This window comes from Phodopus roborovskii, unplaced genomic scaffold (assembly GCF_943737965.1).
Source record: "Phodopus roborovskii unplaced genomic scaffold, PHOROB, whole genome shotgun sequence".
NCBI lineage: Eukaryota > Metazoa > Chordata > Mammalia > Rodentia > Cricetidae > Phodopus > Phodopus roborovskii.
In genome coordinates this window covers 24,878,734-24,898,197 of record NW_026125281.1, presented here as the reverse complement: position 1 = coordinate 24,898,197, position 19,464 = coordinate 24,878,734, and the positions used below count along the sequence as shown (strand labels likewise).

The 19,464-nt window shown below is 41.6% G+C and overlaps 1 protein-coding gene across 1 annotated transcript in view; it reads left to right on the top strand.

Annotated features, from left to right (window-relative positions):
- Nucleotides 1-19,032, top strand: part of Mtfr1 (mitochondrial fission regulator 1) — a 29,119-nt gene extending 10,087 nt beyond the window's left edge. Inside the window, exons 2-8 of the mRNA XM_051198332.1 lie at nt 1,459-1,600; nt 7,904-8,002; nt 12,251-12,366; nt 13,610-13,842; nt 15,367-15,610; nt 16,308-16,476; nt 17,185-19,032. Of these exons, the coding sequence (XP_051054289.1) occupies nt 1,535-1,600; nt 7,904-8,002; nt 12,251-12,366; nt 13,610-13,842; nt 15,367-15,610; nt 16,308-16,476; nt 17,185-17,253 (996 nt within the window). The 5' untranslated portion in view covers nt 1,459-1,534 and the 3' untranslated portion in view covers nt 17,254-19,032. The remainder of the gene's footprint in view (nt 1-1,458; nt 1,601-7,903; nt 8,003-12,250; nt 12,367-13,609; nt 13,843-15,366; nt 15,611-16,307; nt 16,477-17,184) is intronic.
- The last annotated feature ends 432 nt before the right edge of the window (nt 19,033-19,464 follow it).

The window sequence follows — 19,464 nt, the reverse complement described above, 5'->3', positions numbered from 1 at the left end:
GTTCTATCCATAATTGTTAACCCTTGGAACCAATTGATGTCTTCAGTGGATGACTGAATAATAAACCATGGAGTTTTCAGACAAGGCCATATTCACCACAGGAATTCTCTCACAAGCCTGATCGATGTGGAGGAACCTGAATTGTGTCACACTGGGTGAAAGAAGGCAGGCTGAAAAGCTGTGCACTGTAGGATGCCAACTGTGAAACAGATCTTAAGGACTCTTAAAGATCAGTGTGCTTAAGCTTAAATTAGCTGGGCATGGTATACACACCTATAGTCAGAGGCAGGTGGGTCCCTCAGTTCAAGACCAGCCTGGTCTACACAGTGAGTTCTGGACAGCCAGGGCTACACAGAGAAATCCTGTCTTCAAAAACCAGAAAATTAAAATTTGTGCTTGTTTATATTGAGACGGCCTAGGCTGGCTGGAAGCCCTCATTTCTTCCTGTGCCCTAGGAGTGTTGGAATTACAGGAGTATACCACATTTGGATTTGTACATCTCTATATTACGTTAATCTAAAAAAAAAAAGGTGGTAGGATGCTTTATTATGTTTTATTTGTGGACAGGATATCACTGTATAAGCCAGGGTAGCCTCATAATCATGTCTACCCTTCTGCCTCAGCCATGGAATATTTTGTTTTGTGTGTGCTTTGTTTTTTGTTTTGTTTTGAGACAGGGTTTCTCTGAGTATCCCTGGCTGTCCTGGAACTAACTCATTTTGTAGATCAGGCTGACCTTGAACTCAGACATCTGCCTCCCCAGTCTTTCAAGTACAGGCATTAAAGACATACACCTCCACCGCCAGCTTGTTTTTTGTTTTTAAACACACGATTTCTTATTATTTAGGGTGGCTTTGAACACCTGATCCTCCTGCTTCTATCTCCAAAATGCTGCTTTATTAAAAAATTTTCCCCATCCATTTCTGTTTTGACAGTTTTGAGTCCTTGATTTTAAATTCCCATTGACTCAGAGTCTTAATCATATGACCTAAATCAAGGTGATACTACAATGTATCTGACCAATGGTCCAGTCATGGACATTTTATAAAGTAATGAAGACACACATGTTCTGGTTAGTGCTGGACATATACCATTACATATGCTTGTGTCATTTCAGACCTTTTATTATTATTATTATTGTTGTTGTTGTTATTATTTTGAGACAGGGTCTCTAGGCAGCCCTGACAATGTAGACCAGGCTGGTGTGTGTGTGTGTGTGTGTGTGTGTGTGTGTGTGTGTGTGTGTGTATAGTTTGCTGGCCTTTGCCTCCTGAGGACTGAGATTAACGGTGTGTACTAGCATGTAAGCAAGCTGAGAATGTAAATTTTTTTCTCTGAATTGCACACCAAACTTTGAGGTGTTGTATTTTAAGCTGAATTTGTGAGATATGTTACAGTAGAAACGGTAAATAACAGCAATCTCATCTTAGCACTCACTATTTGCATTGAAAATTTCAGTGTGCTCTATGGACCATGTGCGACTATGGATGCCTGAAGCACTTGAACTGCAGCTTGGGAAGACGCAGACACCTAAATGCTGGGCTGGATTAAGTGCCTGCTGAGGATGGTGATTGAGCGAGTTGGGGTCAGCATGCAGTCGGTGAGTGTTCACAGTCCATCCTGAAACTCTAGACGACGCTTCTGTTCTCAGGCTTTCCTGAGAAAATGATGCCAACTTTAACAACATTTGCATTTATTGCTTGTGTTCTTTGATTGATTACTATTTAAATCACAGAAGTGGGTCTGTTCCTAGCACAGTGAGGCAGTGACTTCCTAGGTTATGCTCAAAACTTACTATTGTAAACTGGGTAGTGGTGGCACACACCTTTAATCCCGGCAGGCATATCTCTGTGAGTTCGAGGCCAACCTGGTCTACAGAGTGAGTTCCAGGACAGCTAGGACTGTTACACAGAGAAACCCTGTCTCAAAAACAACGACAAAAAATCCCCAAAACTAACTTATTTTAATTACAAGACCTTAAAAAAATATACTCATTAATGAAGGATTAAATCTACAGGGAATCACTGATTGGCTTGGCAGTTCATAACATTGAATGTTTTTAAGTTAATGTTAAATATTGTCAGAAAATGATGAGAATGTTTTCCTAAAATGTGACAATAGCTAAAGAGAATATTTAGCCTATTATTCTGTGCCATAGAGTTTTTTTTTAAGAAAAGAAAGATAAGGTTTATTTTATAAAGGTTATGATTTTATTATTTTTTTTCTCTTTAATATATTCAAGGTCTTAGTATGTAGCCCTGACTCTCCTGGAAGTTAATGTGTAGACCATGCTGGCCTCTGATTCGGAGATTTTCATCTCTGAATAAGAATCGTTGCCAGTATAGTTACCATGGATTAGATGGCATTCTGTCTTGATAGGGCAGCAAGGGAATGAAGAAAGTGTAGACTCACATACAACGAAACTAGGATCAGGTGGTTAACATGCATTGTGTATTTTCTCAAGGACTTGGCGTGAGCATGTATTTTATTTAATGCTTGAAAGTTTCCTGGAAGCCCAAACTGTCCTTATCCTTTACCTATTTATCTGCATCCTCACTTTTTAAACATTTAAACCCCCCCCCCCCCATTCATTGTGCATATATACAAGCTTTAGAGAAACTTCAGGAGTTGGTTCTTCCAGTATGCATGTTTCAAGGATGGAACTAGGCTTGGCACCTAGTGTCTTTACCTGCTGAGCCATCTTGCTGGATGGAGTCTGTGTCTGTCTGAAGAAATGTGTGTGTGTGTGTGTGTGTGTGTGTGTGTGTGTGTGCTTATTTGCTGACTTGGACATTGGACTTAGGGCCTGGCACTTGCTAGGCATGTGCTTTACCACTGAATTGCATTTCTATCTTCCAGCTCTTTGTATGATGTGTGTGGCACATGTTGAAGGTCAAAGTTGTGGGTATCATGCCTTTAACTGTTGAACCTTTGCACCAGCAACTTCCTCCATCCCTTAAGAAAAATGTTATACAGTAGTGTCTCAGGAAGCTGCCTAGGCTGTCCTTGAATTTTCAGTTGTGCTCCTGTGTAACTGGGATTACAAGTCAAATCACCAGGCCTCACTTAGCCCTGTGCTTTAGTGGAGACAGTGGCAATGCTGTTAACAGCCATGCACTACTAGTTTGGTATGCCCCCATGCTCAGTTCCCATGACTTACATAGACCGAGCATTCAGACTGTTTCTCAGTGTAGATGAGAAACTGGATTTTACAGCCTTGCTACCTTGTCCAGTTACCTGAGGTAGAGCCTTCCTCTTTAGTATACTTTGGAACACTAAAAGTGGAAGCAAACCTTAGTTCATTTAATATTCATAAGCTCATGAAATAGTACCCATTCTATAGATGAGAAAATAAAAGTATAAAGGATAATTATTTGAGCTGTCTGTAGACAACCAATTGGCAGATCCTGCTTTTAAAGCCCAGGTTTTATGCTACTCTAGACTGCCATCTCTTCATGGCCTCCATGTTGCTTTGTTCTTTCATGCCCTCCCTCTTCTTCCTCCCTCCCTTCCTTCCTCCTAACAGGGCCTCACTGGCCTTGACCTCCTTGGAATCCTGGGATTAAAGATATGTGCCTGCCTGGCTCAACCTTTTTTTTTTTTTTTTTTTGGAATGTTTTGTTTTTGTGTGCATTGGGTGTTTTGCCTGCGTGTATGTCTGTACATCATTTTGTGCTTGGTGCCAAGGAGATCAGAAGAGGCTATCAGATCTCCCAGAACTGGAGTTAGAGACCATTGTTTGTGAGCCTCCTTGTGAGTCTTGGGAATTCAACCCAGGTCCCCTGGAAGTACAGCTAACCATGTTAACTGCTGAGCGAGCCCTCTCTCCAGCTCTTCAACATTTTTTTAAACGTGTGTGTGTGTGTGTGTGTGTGTGTGTGTGTGTGTGTGTGTGTGTGTACACTACAGCATGTGTATTTAAATTAGAGGACAACCCTAATTGGAGAAAGGAAAGAAAAGAGGCAAACTCTAGCCAGCAAGATGGCTCAGCAGGTGAAGACACTTGGTGCCAAGCCTCATGGCCTGAGTTCTATCCTTGGAACCCACACAGTGGGTGAAAGTCTTGTAGGTCTCCTTGCAATGACTCCTGTAAGTCTCTGCCATGCTTGAACACACACACACACACACACACACACACACACACACACACACACACACACAGTTTAGAATTTAAATTAGAGGAGTGAGTTTTCTCCTTCCACAGTGTGGGTTCTGGGTATTGCACTCAGGTTGTCAGGCTTAGCTATTGTTTTCTTTACCTGCTGAGCATCTCATTAGCCATACTTCAACATTTGTTTGTACTTCAAACATATTCTTAATGTTTGAATTTTTTCTCAGCCCTCTATGTTTTGTCCTTAAGTGGAAATTTCAAAATTTGTGTTTAGATAGACTTTTTTGAGACAGTCTTAACTATGTAGCCCATGCTGGGCATGAACTCAAGATTCCCCCATCTCGGTCTCTAGAGTGATGGTGTTACACCATGCCTGGAACTGATCCCAGCAATTTCTGTTTGAAAATTTATAGGCAGTATGTAATTTGTATTAGCAGTCTATTAATACACATTAATCATCTGTGTTTCATTTTGTTCTTTGGAGGAAGAGTATAAAGGAGTAAGTGGGTAAAGCTGAGAGAAGCCTACTCCTCAGTGAGGAATTCTGCTATCTTTCATATGTGTGGTTGTGCGGTGTGTGTGTGTACAGGGGTTTGTGTGTGGAAGCACACTTTAGTTTTCCTTGTCTCCTTTGGAATTAGGAGTATATATTTATTGGATCTCCTTAGACATTGTGATTAATGATATGGGTTTCCCCCAAAATGTCACATGCACATGTTGATTTACAAATAATTTCAGGGATATCTCTGAGACTCAAGCTGTATCATATTGATGGAATACTAGAATGAAGCTTATTGTTTGACTAATATTTTCTTTCAGTTAATAATATAGACTCGTTTCTAATGGATTCCTGTATTGAGCAGAGACAGATGACAGCTTCAAACTCTAGCTTTGAACGTCAACACTTCTACACTACCATTTCACAATGTGAAAAAGAACAAATTGCTTTCCTGTTGTCTCTTCCTTGCTGTCATCACTTTCAAACACTGTTGCTAAGTGTTATGGACTGTCAATACAAGACATAGATAGGCATGCACAAATACCGGATACAGAAGATTATTTTTAAGCATTTTTTTTTTGTAGAGAAAGCAATGTATAGCTCTCTTTAGAAGTGAATTGACTGATTTATTAATTAGATCAAATATTCTAGTAGTGACGGTTTTCTTCTTGCTTCTCTTACATCTGAAACAAATCTGATGACAGTTTCTCTCTAGAGAGAGTCTGCCCTTCTCCAAACCAGGATTCTGACAAGCCCAGTTCAGCCACAAGGTAGGGGAGGAGATACACTTGGGTCATGCAGCCCCCAGTGCACAGATGGTGACTTTTCAGTACCATCTGTTCACTGTTTCTTCCCAGCCATTTACAATTTCTTCCCCACTGTGAGGGCTGTATTAAAACAAAACAAAACCAAACCAAAAAATAAGAAAACCCAATAACAACAAAAAACAAATGTAAGGACCTGGCATATCAGACTTCCTGGAAGCTAGCTGTTCTTTCCTTTCATTTCTTATCCCCTAATGGAGGCTGCGAGTCTTCTTTTCTAGTCACATTAAGTAAGCATTGGGCAGTGCACAAGGATCAGAAGAGCAGTGTTATATTAGCTATTGTGTATGCTTAAAAAATGACAGGAAGCAATCTGTTCTAACTTTGTAGGCAAAACCTAAACAGTTTACTTATTCCTTATAATTAACATCTGAGTCACTGGCCACTTCTCTTCCCAAAAGCAGCTGGCATTCCTTGCCCCTGGTACTAAGCAGATGGGAAGGTGCTGGTGAGGGTTGCTGAGTCTGGCAGAAGTCCTGGCTCCTGACCTGGGCAGGTCCTTTCTCTGAGTTTTTCTTTGTGAACTATTTGTCCTCTGAGCAGGAACTTGTTTCCTAGCGAGGTGGAGGTTCACTTCAGACTAGGTAATTGTCACATTATGATGCACAAATAACATTCCATTTTTCCTACATCATAGTAGAGTTTTGGCTTGTGACCAAATGGGGGGGGGGGGATTGGACAAGAAATGACTGAGTGGTGTGGGTACCACTGCCCAATGGGTTTTGTTTTGAAAGATCAAGGCCTTTTATAATGTACAAGGTAAACGTTAGCATAGTGACTGTTTTATACTGACTCTGTCCTGGTGATCCCTTTGTTGCTCTGAAGAACTGAGAACTGTTTCCTCTGTGAGAAGTCCCTCTTCCACACAGTGAACAAAGACTGCTAATGGCCCTCTGTAATCTTTGGGACCTTGGATACTTGGCCTTAAGCTTGGGTACTTCTGCCTCTTAAATTTTTTGGTTAATTTAATTCATATTTTAATTGTCTGCTCATCCAAATTTCCAAATTGTGCTATCAGTTCTACTTGCATTTATAAAGAAAGAATTCCAGGTTTTGTTGACTGAATTCTCCCAGGTTAAGAGTTAGTAAAACCAGGAGCCATATATGATAGAAAGACTTTAAAAAAGTTGAGGCAGATGCCTGAAAGGGGTACCATATGTACCCCCTAAACCTCACTTTGACTCATACATTATATATATATGTATGTATGTATGTATACACACACACACACACAAAATGGGACTTGATTCTAATACATGTTTAGAGAATGGTGTGAGATGTAGTTTGGGTTAGTGTTAAAGCCACCCCAGTGAATGGAAGCCAACTGCTTGCTGTTCATAAAATTCCATTAGGTTAATTAGTATTCATAATTACATTACTATATATTAGCATCATTTATTTCTTTAAATTAGAATTTTGGCTGACCTTAAAAAGGGAACTGTGTCCATTTTTATCCGATTGTGTCTATTTAGTATTAAAAGATGATTGAATGTGAGAGTTTGAATTAAGTGTGACTGGTTTTTCTTTGCAGATGGCGTCATACTGTACTGCACTCGTTAGCCCTCTGTCTAGGCTTTCAGATGTAGCACTCACCAGACACAGGTTTTCTGTGTAAGAGAAGATAAGGTTCCGAGTTTGGAGTGACTTAGCATTTATGTGCCTGGGCCTTGCTTATGGAGTTTTTAAATATATTCCAGGACATTGAATTCTCTCACCAGAGATGGCAGTTTCTCACTCACATTTCATTTCTATAAGAATTAAAGGCAAGACCCTTCAAGAAGGTGCCAGTACGACTGGGTTTATCCCCACTAATGTTTGGTCTGTCACTTTTTGTGTAGCAGATGACATTCATGACACAAAATCACTCCTCAAGCTTCATATTAATTTTGTATTTAATTTGAAAAGTCACCAAGCAAAAGTGTGTCTCATGTTTCCAAAGTTTGAAGTTTTTAAAAACTCTAAAATTAAAACTAGGGTAGAACAGTTACAGCCTTTCCTCTGTAGATAGCTTGTACTCCCTGTACAGTATTATTAAGTTTGCTAGAGGATATTATTGGGCAGGTGGAGGAGCACTTGCTGCCCAAGGGAGGTATCTTGAGCCTGCTCCCCAGAACTTGGGGAAAGTAGCAGGAGAGGAGACCCAACAAAGCTGTTCTCTCCACATGCAAGCCAATACACATCCATCTGAGCCCACATGCAAACACACACACACACACACACACACACACACACACTGTTCCGTATTTCTATATAGTCTCTTATATGAAGCTTTATCTCTTTAATACTTAGTGTCTGTCTGTCTAGCTAGCTATCCTTTCAATTTTGAGTTGAGAAATACTAGCTGATTTCCTAGAATGTTTAGAATATTCTGATACTGTGATTAATGTGTTAGCATGTACTCAGTAGGTCACTATATTGTACTAACAGTTTGAGAACTTTTGTAAATGTTTGGTTTCCCTATTTCCTTAGGTACTTTGGTCTGGAAAACCATATGGTTCATCTCGAAGTATCGTAAGAAAAATTGGTACCAACTTATCTCTGATTCAGTGCCCAAGAGTTCAATTTCAGGTACAGTGTTTTCCAGATTTCCATGGTGATGTGTGCCTTAGAAAAGCGAATGGGTATGGTGTTTTAGAAGTACTGAATTGTTTTTGAGGCATTCTCCTATCAGTAACACCGAAACAGAGAGGATTAACAGCCAAGGTCTTTCTAATTTTAGTTCTTCTGAAGTGATTATTCCAGATCCTTAAACATTTATCCTCCTTGAGATGCCTAGGGGAAGCTTGGGAAGACAATTGTTAATTCCTAGGTGACCTTGAACCTATTTGGCCTTTGGATGGTTATTTAATATTTTGTCGTCATTAGCTACTCTGGTCCTAAAGAAGTATTTTTTCTTTGTTACTGTTTTTGTTTTGTGGTGATTAGGGTTGACCCAAGGGCCTCAGGTGTGATAGGAAAATACTCTACCTTTTGCACTTACAAATGTTTCTTGGGGACAAGAAGACACCAAGCATAATGAGTTTGATCCCCAGAACCGTTGTGGAGAAAAGTGACTCTTAAAGTTGTGTGTGTGGGTGTGGGTGTGTGTGTGTGCGTGCGCGCGCGCGCGCGCACACACACACACACACACACACACAGAATAAATAAATAAATGTAAAAATCACAAGTGTTTCCTCCCTGGCAGTAAGTGTCTCTTCATCACTGTGAAGACTGTGAAGGTTTGTGTTTTTACGGATTTCTCAGTTGTATGAAGTAAAAACAAAAGAGCTATGTATACATGCACTCCTTTATCCCAGCACTTTAGAGGATGAGGTGGGAGGGTCAGAAATTACATGCTAACCTGGGCTACATAATGATGCCATGACCATATTTCTGTAACAAAAATGGAAATAAAAACAAACCCTGGAATGGAAATGTGGGTTTTTAATGTTTTAACCTTAAGAACAGGTGATCACAAACACTAACATAATTTAGAATAACTTGGGTGGGAGTTGATGGTAGGATGGATAGTTTGAATTCTACCTTTTGCAATTGACAGACCTCTGAGTAATTCAATCTTAAATATTCTTCCTGGTAATTCTGACTGTTTTCTTGCATTTTGAGGAGTGGTTGTTTTTCTTTTTCTTTCTTTTTTTTTTTTTTTTTTGAATTGGAAAAGTTCTGTAATTACACAAGTAATAAATTATATTTCCACTACAGGTCACCTGTCAGTCTGAAAGCAGAATGGTTACTTAAAGAAAATGGCCCATTTTTCTCTGACAAACTGGAAGTTTGTACTTTTTGCTAGGTGTTGGTTTTCTCCTAGAGAGACACTAAACAAGCAAATACCTTAACAAACCTAGGGTTAGGATTAGGATTAGAAATGTCTACAAAAGACACCCAACCATATGTGGGGAGCATTAGCAGAGTTAGAGTAGGTAAACCATGTTAGGTACTACAAAGTAATCCGGAGATGAATGGTTAAAGCATGTTGGTGGATGTGGGCACAATACATATAAATGCATGAGCCATTTTAGAGCAAGTACCCAAGCTTGTGTGTTTTTTATGTATAGGAAGGTGTCCTGGAAATCAGTCCACCATGGACACCAAGCATTTTGCTGAATCCATTTCTCAGAATAGTTTTACATTGTCAGAATATTTTAAATTAGTCAAGAGTGTTGTAAGATGCTAAGATATTACAGAGTTTTGGGTTACTGTTTTTTTTTTTTTTCAAATCAAATTCAAAATGAATTTCTTAAACACTTTAAAACTGTGCTGCCTACTTCCATTTTCTGCCTTTACTCTTTAATCTTTTCTGCCAACTGTAGCTTTGACAGGACAGGACCTTCCTTCAAGTTAACAGTAAGTCCTTTGTTTTCAGACGTCTCATGCGTGCGTGCGTGCATGCCCATGGCAGTGATGTCTAAATCATGCTTGAAGAACTTGGCCTCCGGCCCCTTGCCAGTGCCCACTTCTCCTTGACCTGTACTCCCCTTGAGCTGTCCTGGAAGTCGCCTTTCCCATGCCACACTTATGTAACTCAGTGGTGGTTCTTTTCAAGCAGTACATGAAATGGCGTTTTAAAAGTTTGGGGTCAGTTTTCTTTTGAACTGGATCTGACTTGAGTGTGTGGGGCAGCTTGTATTGGAGAGCATATCAGATGAAGATGGTAGAGACAGGTCTTGACTGCTGTGTTGCCATTTCCATATCATTGATCACGTGGCATGTGTTCATATACATGGTATAGTCTTGCAGCATAATAAATATTTAAATAAGCCCCGGGAAGTGATATATTTTTGGTCTTCTGCATTTATACTTTAAAACTATTTGTGTGTGTTTCAGCGTTAGTGCATGCATGCATGTTCTGTGGAAAGCATGGAGATCAGAGGATAACTTTCAGGAGTCTTTTTTTTTTTTTTTTTTTTTTTGTGAGTCTCAGGGATCGAACTCAGACATAAAATTAGAAACATTTTTTGATCCATAATCATCATTTATAGAACCCTGAAAATTAGATTTACATGTGGCCTGTTGTTGTTTGGAGTAAGGTCTGACTGCATAGCCAAGACTGGACTTGACTCCATGATCCTCTCCCCTTACTGCCGAGTGTTAGGGTTGTAGGCATTCACCACCATGTGCTGACTCAGGTCTGTGCTTTCCTGACACCCCCCCCCCCCCAACTGTCTGTCCCTCATCACATATCCCAGGCTGGCCTCGAACTTTGTATGTCATTGAGGATGGGTTCTGCTCCTCTGCTTCCGCCCTCCATCATGCTCCTATGTGTCCCACATGCTAGGCAAGTACACATTGTTAAGACAGCCAGCATGTGTCAGATAAAATCTACTTTTCTATAAAAAGTTACAGATTTTTCAGCCTTCCTCCCAAATAAAGCATAGCTAAAGACACAGACTTACAGGGTGTGTGGAGCCCCGTGTTTACAGAAAGATGGTCCAAATAGATACCGGACAGTTCCCAGTATAGTGTTTCTGGTGAATGTGTTAGGAAGTCTTTTTGGCGTTTTTTGCTTCTTTTTCTTCAATTATAAATCGAGTTGACTTGTTTGTTTCTTTGTATTATTTCTTTTCTTCCTTTTGATGCATTGGGGACTGCACTTAGGATTTTGGCACGCTAGACAAGCACTCCACAGCTGACCTAGTTCCTCAGTCCCTCTCAGCTTCATTTTTAGGAAGTTAATGAGCTAACTCCCTCGCCCATCTCAACTTCATTTCTACATGTCCATTTGGAAACTTTAAATTGTTAATCGCTGACCTTCTGACGCTGACATGTAGTATGTGAAATGTAGACTAAATTTAATTCAGTTAAATTGTTTTTCCCTCAGATATAATTTAGAATACTCTTTGGTATTTCTTTCAAGATAGTTTTCCTTCACCCATATGTTAGTTTGGCCAGAGAATTTTCTTCTTCTGTGGTTTTTTTTTTTTTTTTTTTTTTAATAATAGTGCTAAAACTACTTTGCTACTTATCATTCAATTAAAATTTAAGAGATTTGAGGCATTTAAAAATTCACTTTTAGCCCTATTGTATTGTAACATGAGTATTGTAACTGTAACACCACTGTATTAGTTGCTTTTCTCATGACAATAATTAAGGAAGAAAAGGGTTTTTGTTTACAATAGGAGGGCAAGAGGCTTGGTGCTGATAGGTCAGGCAGTCAGAAAGCAGAGAAAAACTTGCTGGTACCCAGGTGGCTTCCATCTTAACCACATTTAGGATAGGTTTCTCTTCTCATTTGAACCAAGAGGCGTGTCTTCTGTTTTGTTAAAGACAGTCATGCTGTGTATTCATGGCAGGCCTGGAACTCACTTTGTAGAGCAGGTTGGCCCTGGACACTGAGATGCAACTGCTTCTGCCTCCCAGTTATTCAGGGTGATCAGGTTGAGAATATTAACCGTCACTATCACTAGTGCACATAGTATTCACTACAGGGGCCTTCCACACTTGTTTCAGTAAGTCTTTTCAGGAAACGGTGGCACCCTTTTTAGTTTGTCTCTGCTGCTAGAGAGCTCAGGGCCTTAAGCATGCCATGCCCACTGCTAAAATACATTCCTAGCTCCAAATAAGATTTCTAAAACTTAGAACCTAAATGTTTTCTTAAGTTTGAATGCATGAAATGAAAGCATTATGATGTGAGAATTGGGTAGGGTTAAATTATAATTCAGAGTTTGTGACCAGAGCTTGGTAGCATGTGACATGACTAGTGAGTCCTTGCATGGAGGACTGCCTGCCTTGGAGCTTCAGCTTAGGCTGAGGGTGCCTCTTTGCTTTGCAGTTTTCTGTCAAAGTTTACAGATACAGGGCTTCTCTCTTTGTGACTTTCAGCTTACCAGCCATGCAACAGAATGGAGTCCCACCACCCCAGGAGAGGATGTGGTGGCGTCTTTTGCTGACGTTGGATGGGTAGCTGTAGAAGAAGGAGAGTGTTCCACAAGACTCAGGTTAGTGTGGATGGCTGCTGGGGCTCAGATGCAAAGTATTCCCTAGTCCATCTAAGAAAGCTACTCACTGAGCTCCAGAGAGCAGGCACAGTCAGGCAGTGGATACACGGGCACACTGGAGGAGATCCCGGGGGATGTCAGGGTCACTGGTAGTGTGAAAGTCTACTAAGTAGTGGAGAAAATCCCTGCATGATGAGAGGAATTAGCTTGGCTTCTTGGTAAGTGGGTACCAGAGCTAAATGTTGAGGGGCAGCAGAAGATAAACAGATGGGAAGGCTCTTTCTCAGAGAGTGGAAATTGTGTTTAAAGATCAGTCCGAGACACCTGAGACTGGCCCAAAATAAAGTAAAACCAAGCATGGCTTCTCTGTACATAAAGAATAATTGTCCTAGTTAAGATTACTGTTGTTATGAAACACCATGATCAAGACTGTCTTGAGGAGGAGAGGGTTTATCTCGCGAACACGTCCATATAATGGTTCATCATCACAAGCAGTGAGGGCAGGGGCTCATGCAGGGCAGGAGCCTGGAGGCAGGGGCTGAAGCAGAGGCCACTGAGTAGTAGTGCTGCTTATTGGCTTGTTCTTATGGCTTGCTCAGCTTTCTTTTTTAAAGAACCCAGGACCAGCAGCCCAGGGGTGGCCCTCTCCCATCAATCACTAAAAAAAAAAAAAATGCCCATAGGCTTGTCTACTTGATAGCCTACCTGAAGCAGTGATTCTCAGCCCATGGGTCGTGACCTCTTTGTAGGGTGAGCAACCCTTTCACAGGGGTTGCCTAAGACAATTGAAAAACACAGATGTTTACATTATGATTCATAACACTAGCAAAATGAGTTAAGAAGTAGCAACAAAAATAATTTTATGGTTGGGGTTTTAGGAAGGTTGAGAACCAGTGTTCGGGGCATTGCATCAAGCTGGCATAAAACACACCAGCTCAGTGGTAAAGTTAGGTAATGTCAGTACTTGGTACTTTACCTAGGGACCTGTACTTTTCTGCCTTCGAGTATGTGCGAGTGACATGAAGCAGGTACAACAAGAAGACGTCTCCCTGGCATAGTGGTGTGATGGAACGGTTGTAAAGAAACGTCACTGATGGGTTCTGCTTTTGATTAGCACCACTGTAGACAGTAAAGACTGGGGCAGTGCTGGCCTGTGGCTGGAGATGCTGACTTGTGTGGGTGTCTGCTCACGCTCGTGTCTCCTTAGCAGTCCTACGATGCCACCTTTATGTTTTCCTTGCAGGGCAGAGGTCAGATCCAAGTCTGCCCATGAGGAAGACCTTCCTTGCTTTGAGAAGCCCCCAAGCAAGAATGTTTCCTTACCAAACTTGTCTCAAGATGAGCCTTCCCCAAAGACAACACTGGCCAGTGAGGAAGCCTTGCAAAAAATCTCTGCACTCGAGAATGAGCTTGCTGCCCTTAGAGCACAGATTGCCAAGATTGTGACCCTGCAGGAGCAACAGAGTCTTGGCGCGGGTATGTTGTTCCTGTATTGGCTTGTTGTGACTATCCAGCAGGAAGGTAGGACAGTGTGAGATATTAGTGTTCTTCAGTCCATCTAGTGCAGAACCTGATGACGTGTATGTGTGTGTGTGTGTGTGTGTGTGTGTGTGTGTGTGTGTGTGAGAAATGCCCGCTGAAGTGTGCTGATGTGAATGGCTGCTTTATGGGAAATTAAGCTCCCTCCATCTGATAGTCACCTCTCTCAGATATGAGGACAACCAGTGGCTGTGGCTTTTTGTCTAGTGAAAGGAACCAGTTTCTGGGTGAGACTTGTGCTGAGTGCTGTTTACACGTGCATGGCCTGAGATAGACGTCTGTTATTTCCTGCTCTAAATTGGGTCTAACAGTACCTGTGTTAGTCCTGTGCCATTAAGTATGGAAAGTAAGAAAATGCACACAGTAAGTGCCCAATGGTTGCTCTCCTCCTCTTGTCCAGAGTGGAAATCAGATTCAAGCCTTCGGATCTAATACTGTTGCTTTAATTAGCATGCCACTTTTTCTATGGAGAACGGCCAATGGCCTTGAAATCCTAGCTTGCCGGTTGGTTTGGAAAGTAGTGGTTGTTTTTCTGTTGTTTCAGTCCTGGGGAGACTTTAAGTGCCTCTGACTGAGTCATGTTGGATGCCCCATGCAGTGCAGCATGCTGGGAAAGGTGCTTTGGGCACTGGGCACTTGAAGGTGAGGGGTGGCTTTTAGTGGTTTGCATAGATGTGTTTGCATATCAAGTTCTGGCTTTGTCTCTTTTTTTTTTTTTTTTTTTTTTTTTTTTTTTTTTTTTTTGACTTGGAACTGTTTTCTTTACCTCCCTCTGCTGGTAGACTAGGAAAACTATCATAAGTAGGAGATAACTGGAATTGGTTGAGATGTCTTAGTTGTAATCGGCATACTCCCAATAAAACTCTTAACACATAACTGTTGTCCCCAAACCCTCATCAATACAGTTCTGCAGGAGAGAAAGCTAACTTAGAGTTAGGTGAATTCTAGGCTTTTTATTTCTTTAACACTTACTTTTTTTTTTTGAAAATTAAGTGTAACTCTGTTTTGTGGGACACGGTTTTCTTCTGACTGGCCTAGAATTCATTATATAGATCAGGTTGACCTTGAGCTGGTGTGATCCTGCTTTGTACTCCCAAGAGCTGGGAGGATAGACATGTACCAAAGTACACAGGATGGTGCAAGTTTTTGTGATACCTGTAATAGTTGCAAATTGCTCGGCAGTGTATTGAGAACAGACGTTTTTGAGTATAGACTGCTTTATATTTTTACTGTGAGTGATTATGCTGTGTACCACAAACAGATGTGTGTGTAAAATCTCAAACCCACCTTTATTCATTTGAATGGGATGTTTCCATTGGGTGGGTCTGGGCCCAATGGAGTAGGAGATTGAGGCATTCCCCAGAGTCAGGGAACTGCACTGTCCCTCAGACTGGGATCCCTCTGAAGGGTAGTGCTTTTAGGAGTACAGAAGTCTGCTACATACTTTCGTTTCTTCCCTAGGTCACTTACATTCTTCCGCTGTGGCACCACCTCCTCCTCCCCCACCCCCACCACCTCCTCCCCCGCCTCCTCCCCCTGCACTCCACCAAAGTATGTCTGCCGTTGACCTGATTAAAGAGCGAAGAGAGCAAAGACTCAGTGCTGGAAAGACTTCCGCTAAGAGCCATCCAAAGCCGCCCGACATGCCAAATATGCTAGAGATCCTTAAAGACATGAACAGTGTGAAACTGCGGTCAGTCAAGAGGTGAGGTGGCCCCTTCACCCCTGCTCCCCATCTGCTTTGTAGGCCAGAATCCTGAGTCTCAGAAACGTTTACGGTGATTGCCGTGGACCTCAGGACAGCTCCTGTGTGGAGAGCAGCCAAGGGCAGGCGAAGGCTGTGCCTTAGGCAGGCTTCTCATTTCCACCAAGTCACATCCTCTAGTCCAGGCTGACCTTGAACTCCCAGAGACCTGCCTGCTCTGACTCCCTCCTGAGTGCTGGGCTTAAAGGCCTGCACCTTCTCTCCCTGGTTGTAAACTCATTTCTTTAAAGCTCACCCATTTAAAGAAAAGGTTTCGTATGTGTGTGGAGGTCGGAAGACAGCTTGTGGGAGTTGGTTCTTGCCTTCCATGTGAGTCTTGGAGATTAAATCAAGTCATCAGTCTTGGTGGCAGGTACTTGCTGAGCCATCTCAGTAGCCCACACGTAGCTTCTTTATTGTGAATGCTCAGTGAAGGCATGTCACTGCCCCTCTCCTAGAGGCAGTGCACACTCGAGGATGGAGCCTGGCCATCCCAAGTGGCTGCATCTGACTGCATTCTCTTGCTGAGCTGTGAAGTTCAGTGCTGCTCCCTGCTGCCAGCAGTGGCTGGCTCACCAAGTAACTGGCGTCCACAGAGAGCCTCTGAGGGAAATTCACTTACTGACTTGTCCCCTTGGTGTCTGCTCCCTTCTCAAAGGTCAGAGAAAGATGTAAAGCCTAGGCCAGTGGATATTACTGACCCTGCTGCCCTCATAGCAGAGGCCCTGAAAAAGAAGTTCGCTTATCGGTATCAACACACTAGCCCAGGGGAAGTGGAAAGAGGGATTCCAAAGTCAGAGTCAGAGGCCACCTCAGAGCCCGTCCTGGTGAGTATTAGCATATTTGTATTCAAGTCCCCCATGTGAGTCCCCAGTGGTGTGCCGGGCCCTGTTTTCTACCTACGTGGAGATTGGAGACGTGAAATCCAGGCTGGCCGTACCTTAGTATGTAGCAAGGCAGGCTTAAACCCCAGTCTTACTACGGCCACCTCCATGTGCTGGGATTAAAGTAGCTGTGCCACCGTGCCCTGCTTTTGTATTTCTACTTTTCCCAAAAGCCACAGAGAAGAGAAAAAGCAAGGGCTCCCCTTACTTTCCTTGCAGCCTTTTATTTGTATTTAAGAATATGAAGGGAAATTCAACCTGATAACATTTTCATTATGACAGTGTTTGTATTCAATTTTAAAATATTTATATGTACATTGGTGTGAGGGTTTCAGATCCCCTGGAACTGGAGTTACAGTTGTGAGCTGCCATGTGGGTGCTGGGAATTGAATCCCGGTCCTCTCGAAGAGAGCTAGTGCAGCTGAGCCATCTCTACAGCCCCTGTCTTCAAAATTAAAGAAGATCATGTTCTCCCAGGGGCACCCTGCGACTTTTCCCAGTGAGAGCGACCATGGACTTGGAAGATGTGTGCCACACACATATTCCCAGAGACTGAGCAGACAGCTCGGCACTAATGTCTTTCTGTCCATTGTTTGCATGAAGATAGCATGCTGCTCTATCTTATGCTTCCTTTTTTCTTTTCTTTTCCAGTTTGGCCCACATATATTGAAGTCTACAGGGAAAATGAAGGCTTTAATTGAGAATGTTCCAGACTCCTAATGGACAATGGGTTCAGAAAGACTCCTGGTTCACTGCTGGCTTGCACAGCTGAGTTTGGCAGCAGAGATCACCAGTATTTAGTAAATCCCTGACTGTAGTGGCCATTGGTCTCCTTCTTAGCCTAATTAGAGGAGTGACAAGTAGTGACATCACCAGAGTTGGTTTGGCTCTTAAGAGACGGTCAGTTCTGGAGCTCTCCTTAACATATGTGTGTTATGATAAGTTTTTAATAGGTAGCCAGGGTTCATCTTCCAGCCTTGAAAATGTCTGTACAGCTTCTAATACAGACAGGCCATTTGTGGATGTTGCCATGCATTTTCAGTTCTCAACACTAATATCTGTGCAAATGTTTTATCTGCACACATTTGGATATAAAACAGCATGTAAAAACTCAACGAGGACACTATTATCTTCACCTTTGCTTGAGTTTGCTGGCCAGGGATGGGACAGCTAGTTTACCCTGTTACTAGAGTACAGTATTGGATATGGGAATGCCTCGATTAAGACTTACATATGGTCTCACATTTTATTTTCCTCCTGGAGCTGAGTTTACATAAGCAGCAGAAGATGTTTACTGTTGAGTTTCCATGTTGCTTTCTATTAGAGGGACGCAAGGGCCGGAAGGTGCTTAACCCTCACTACCACCCAGTTATTGGGAAGCAAATGTACTTCTCAAGTAGTAACAAATTGAATTACTGAATTGAATTACTTTTTAAATAAAAGCCAGAATGTATCATCTTTCCTTTCAGTTTAATGAATGGCCTCACAAAGATGATTTATTGCTAACACTTGTCTAAGTTTACTATTGCCATGATGAAACACCATGACCAAGAACAACTTGGGGAGGAAAGGATTTCACTCACAGTTACCTTTAACTGTTCGTCAAAAGCAGTGAGGACAGAAATTCAAGCAGGGCAGGAACCTGGAGGCAGGAGCGATGCAGAGACCGTGGAGGTGTCCTGTGGAGATGTCCTGTTTACTGGCTTGCTCAGCCTGGTTTCTTATGAAACCCAGGACCACCTGCCCAGGGATGCCATCACCCACAATGGGCTGGGCCCTCTTCCATCAATTGCTAAATAAGAAAATGCCTTACAGCTGGATCTTATGGAAGTATTTTCCCAGTTGAGGTCTCCTCCTTTCAGATGACTCTAGCTTGTGTCAAGCTCACATAAGACTAGCCAGCACAATACAAAATGTCAACATAACTAAATTTATAAATCTTAACTAGTAGTCAAAATATCCTTTATAATGAGACATTACTGACTAGGTGAGAAAATTCCCTTTAAAGTGTTTTATCATTGGCCAGCCGATGAATTATACAGATAAACCTGGGGTGTCATTAGAAAGCTGAAGCTGCCTTTATTATCTGGGGCTTGAAAGGACTTGTTATAATTTACTTAATAAGTTTTCATGATTTCTGTGTAATGTCAGAATCTCTTACTATGAGGAAATATTTGGATTATTTAAAATCTATTGACTAGTTCTTCCCAGGATAATTGAGATGGGAAGTGTAGATAGGTATTTAAGTTATTGAAAATGTGTTCTAAATCTTGAAGATTACGCTGTTTTTCATAGTTTATTTAGTTTCAATGGCGCTATGTTGTTGATGTATGTTGTTTCTAAATGTTTTATATAGTTTGGAAACTGTCTTTTATGAGATTCAGAAAATTCACCTGACCACATATTTTGACCTAATAAATTTATATCAGTATTGAATTTGGCTAGTATTCCAATATATGAAAGTTATTATTTTAAAATAAAGCAAGCTATTGAATTTTCTTTTGACTATACTATTATGTTTGTACATTTATGTCCCTTCTCTTTCCTTTCCTTGTCTTTTTTTTTTTTTTTTTTGTAGCTGTCATCCTTTGTGCTGACATGTTGCTTTAGGATAACTTCTAATGTGTTTTTTAGCAGTGAATACATTCCTTAATGAGCTGTTATCTGTCCACTTTTCCTCATAAGACTAGTTTTAATGTGGGACAGCCACCCCAGGAGGCCTGAATGAAACACAGCATACAGAAGGAAAGAGTTCTAAACGTAGATGAACTGTGTATCTGATAGCGTTGTAGTGACAGTTTCATAGATGTGACAGAGCACTGGACTTGGAGCCGCACATGATGGCAGCGAAGTGAATTTATTCTGGAATCATTGAGAGTCCTGCCTCAAAGACAAGATTTAAACTCTTCATTGTGTGAGCCATTCTTAGCC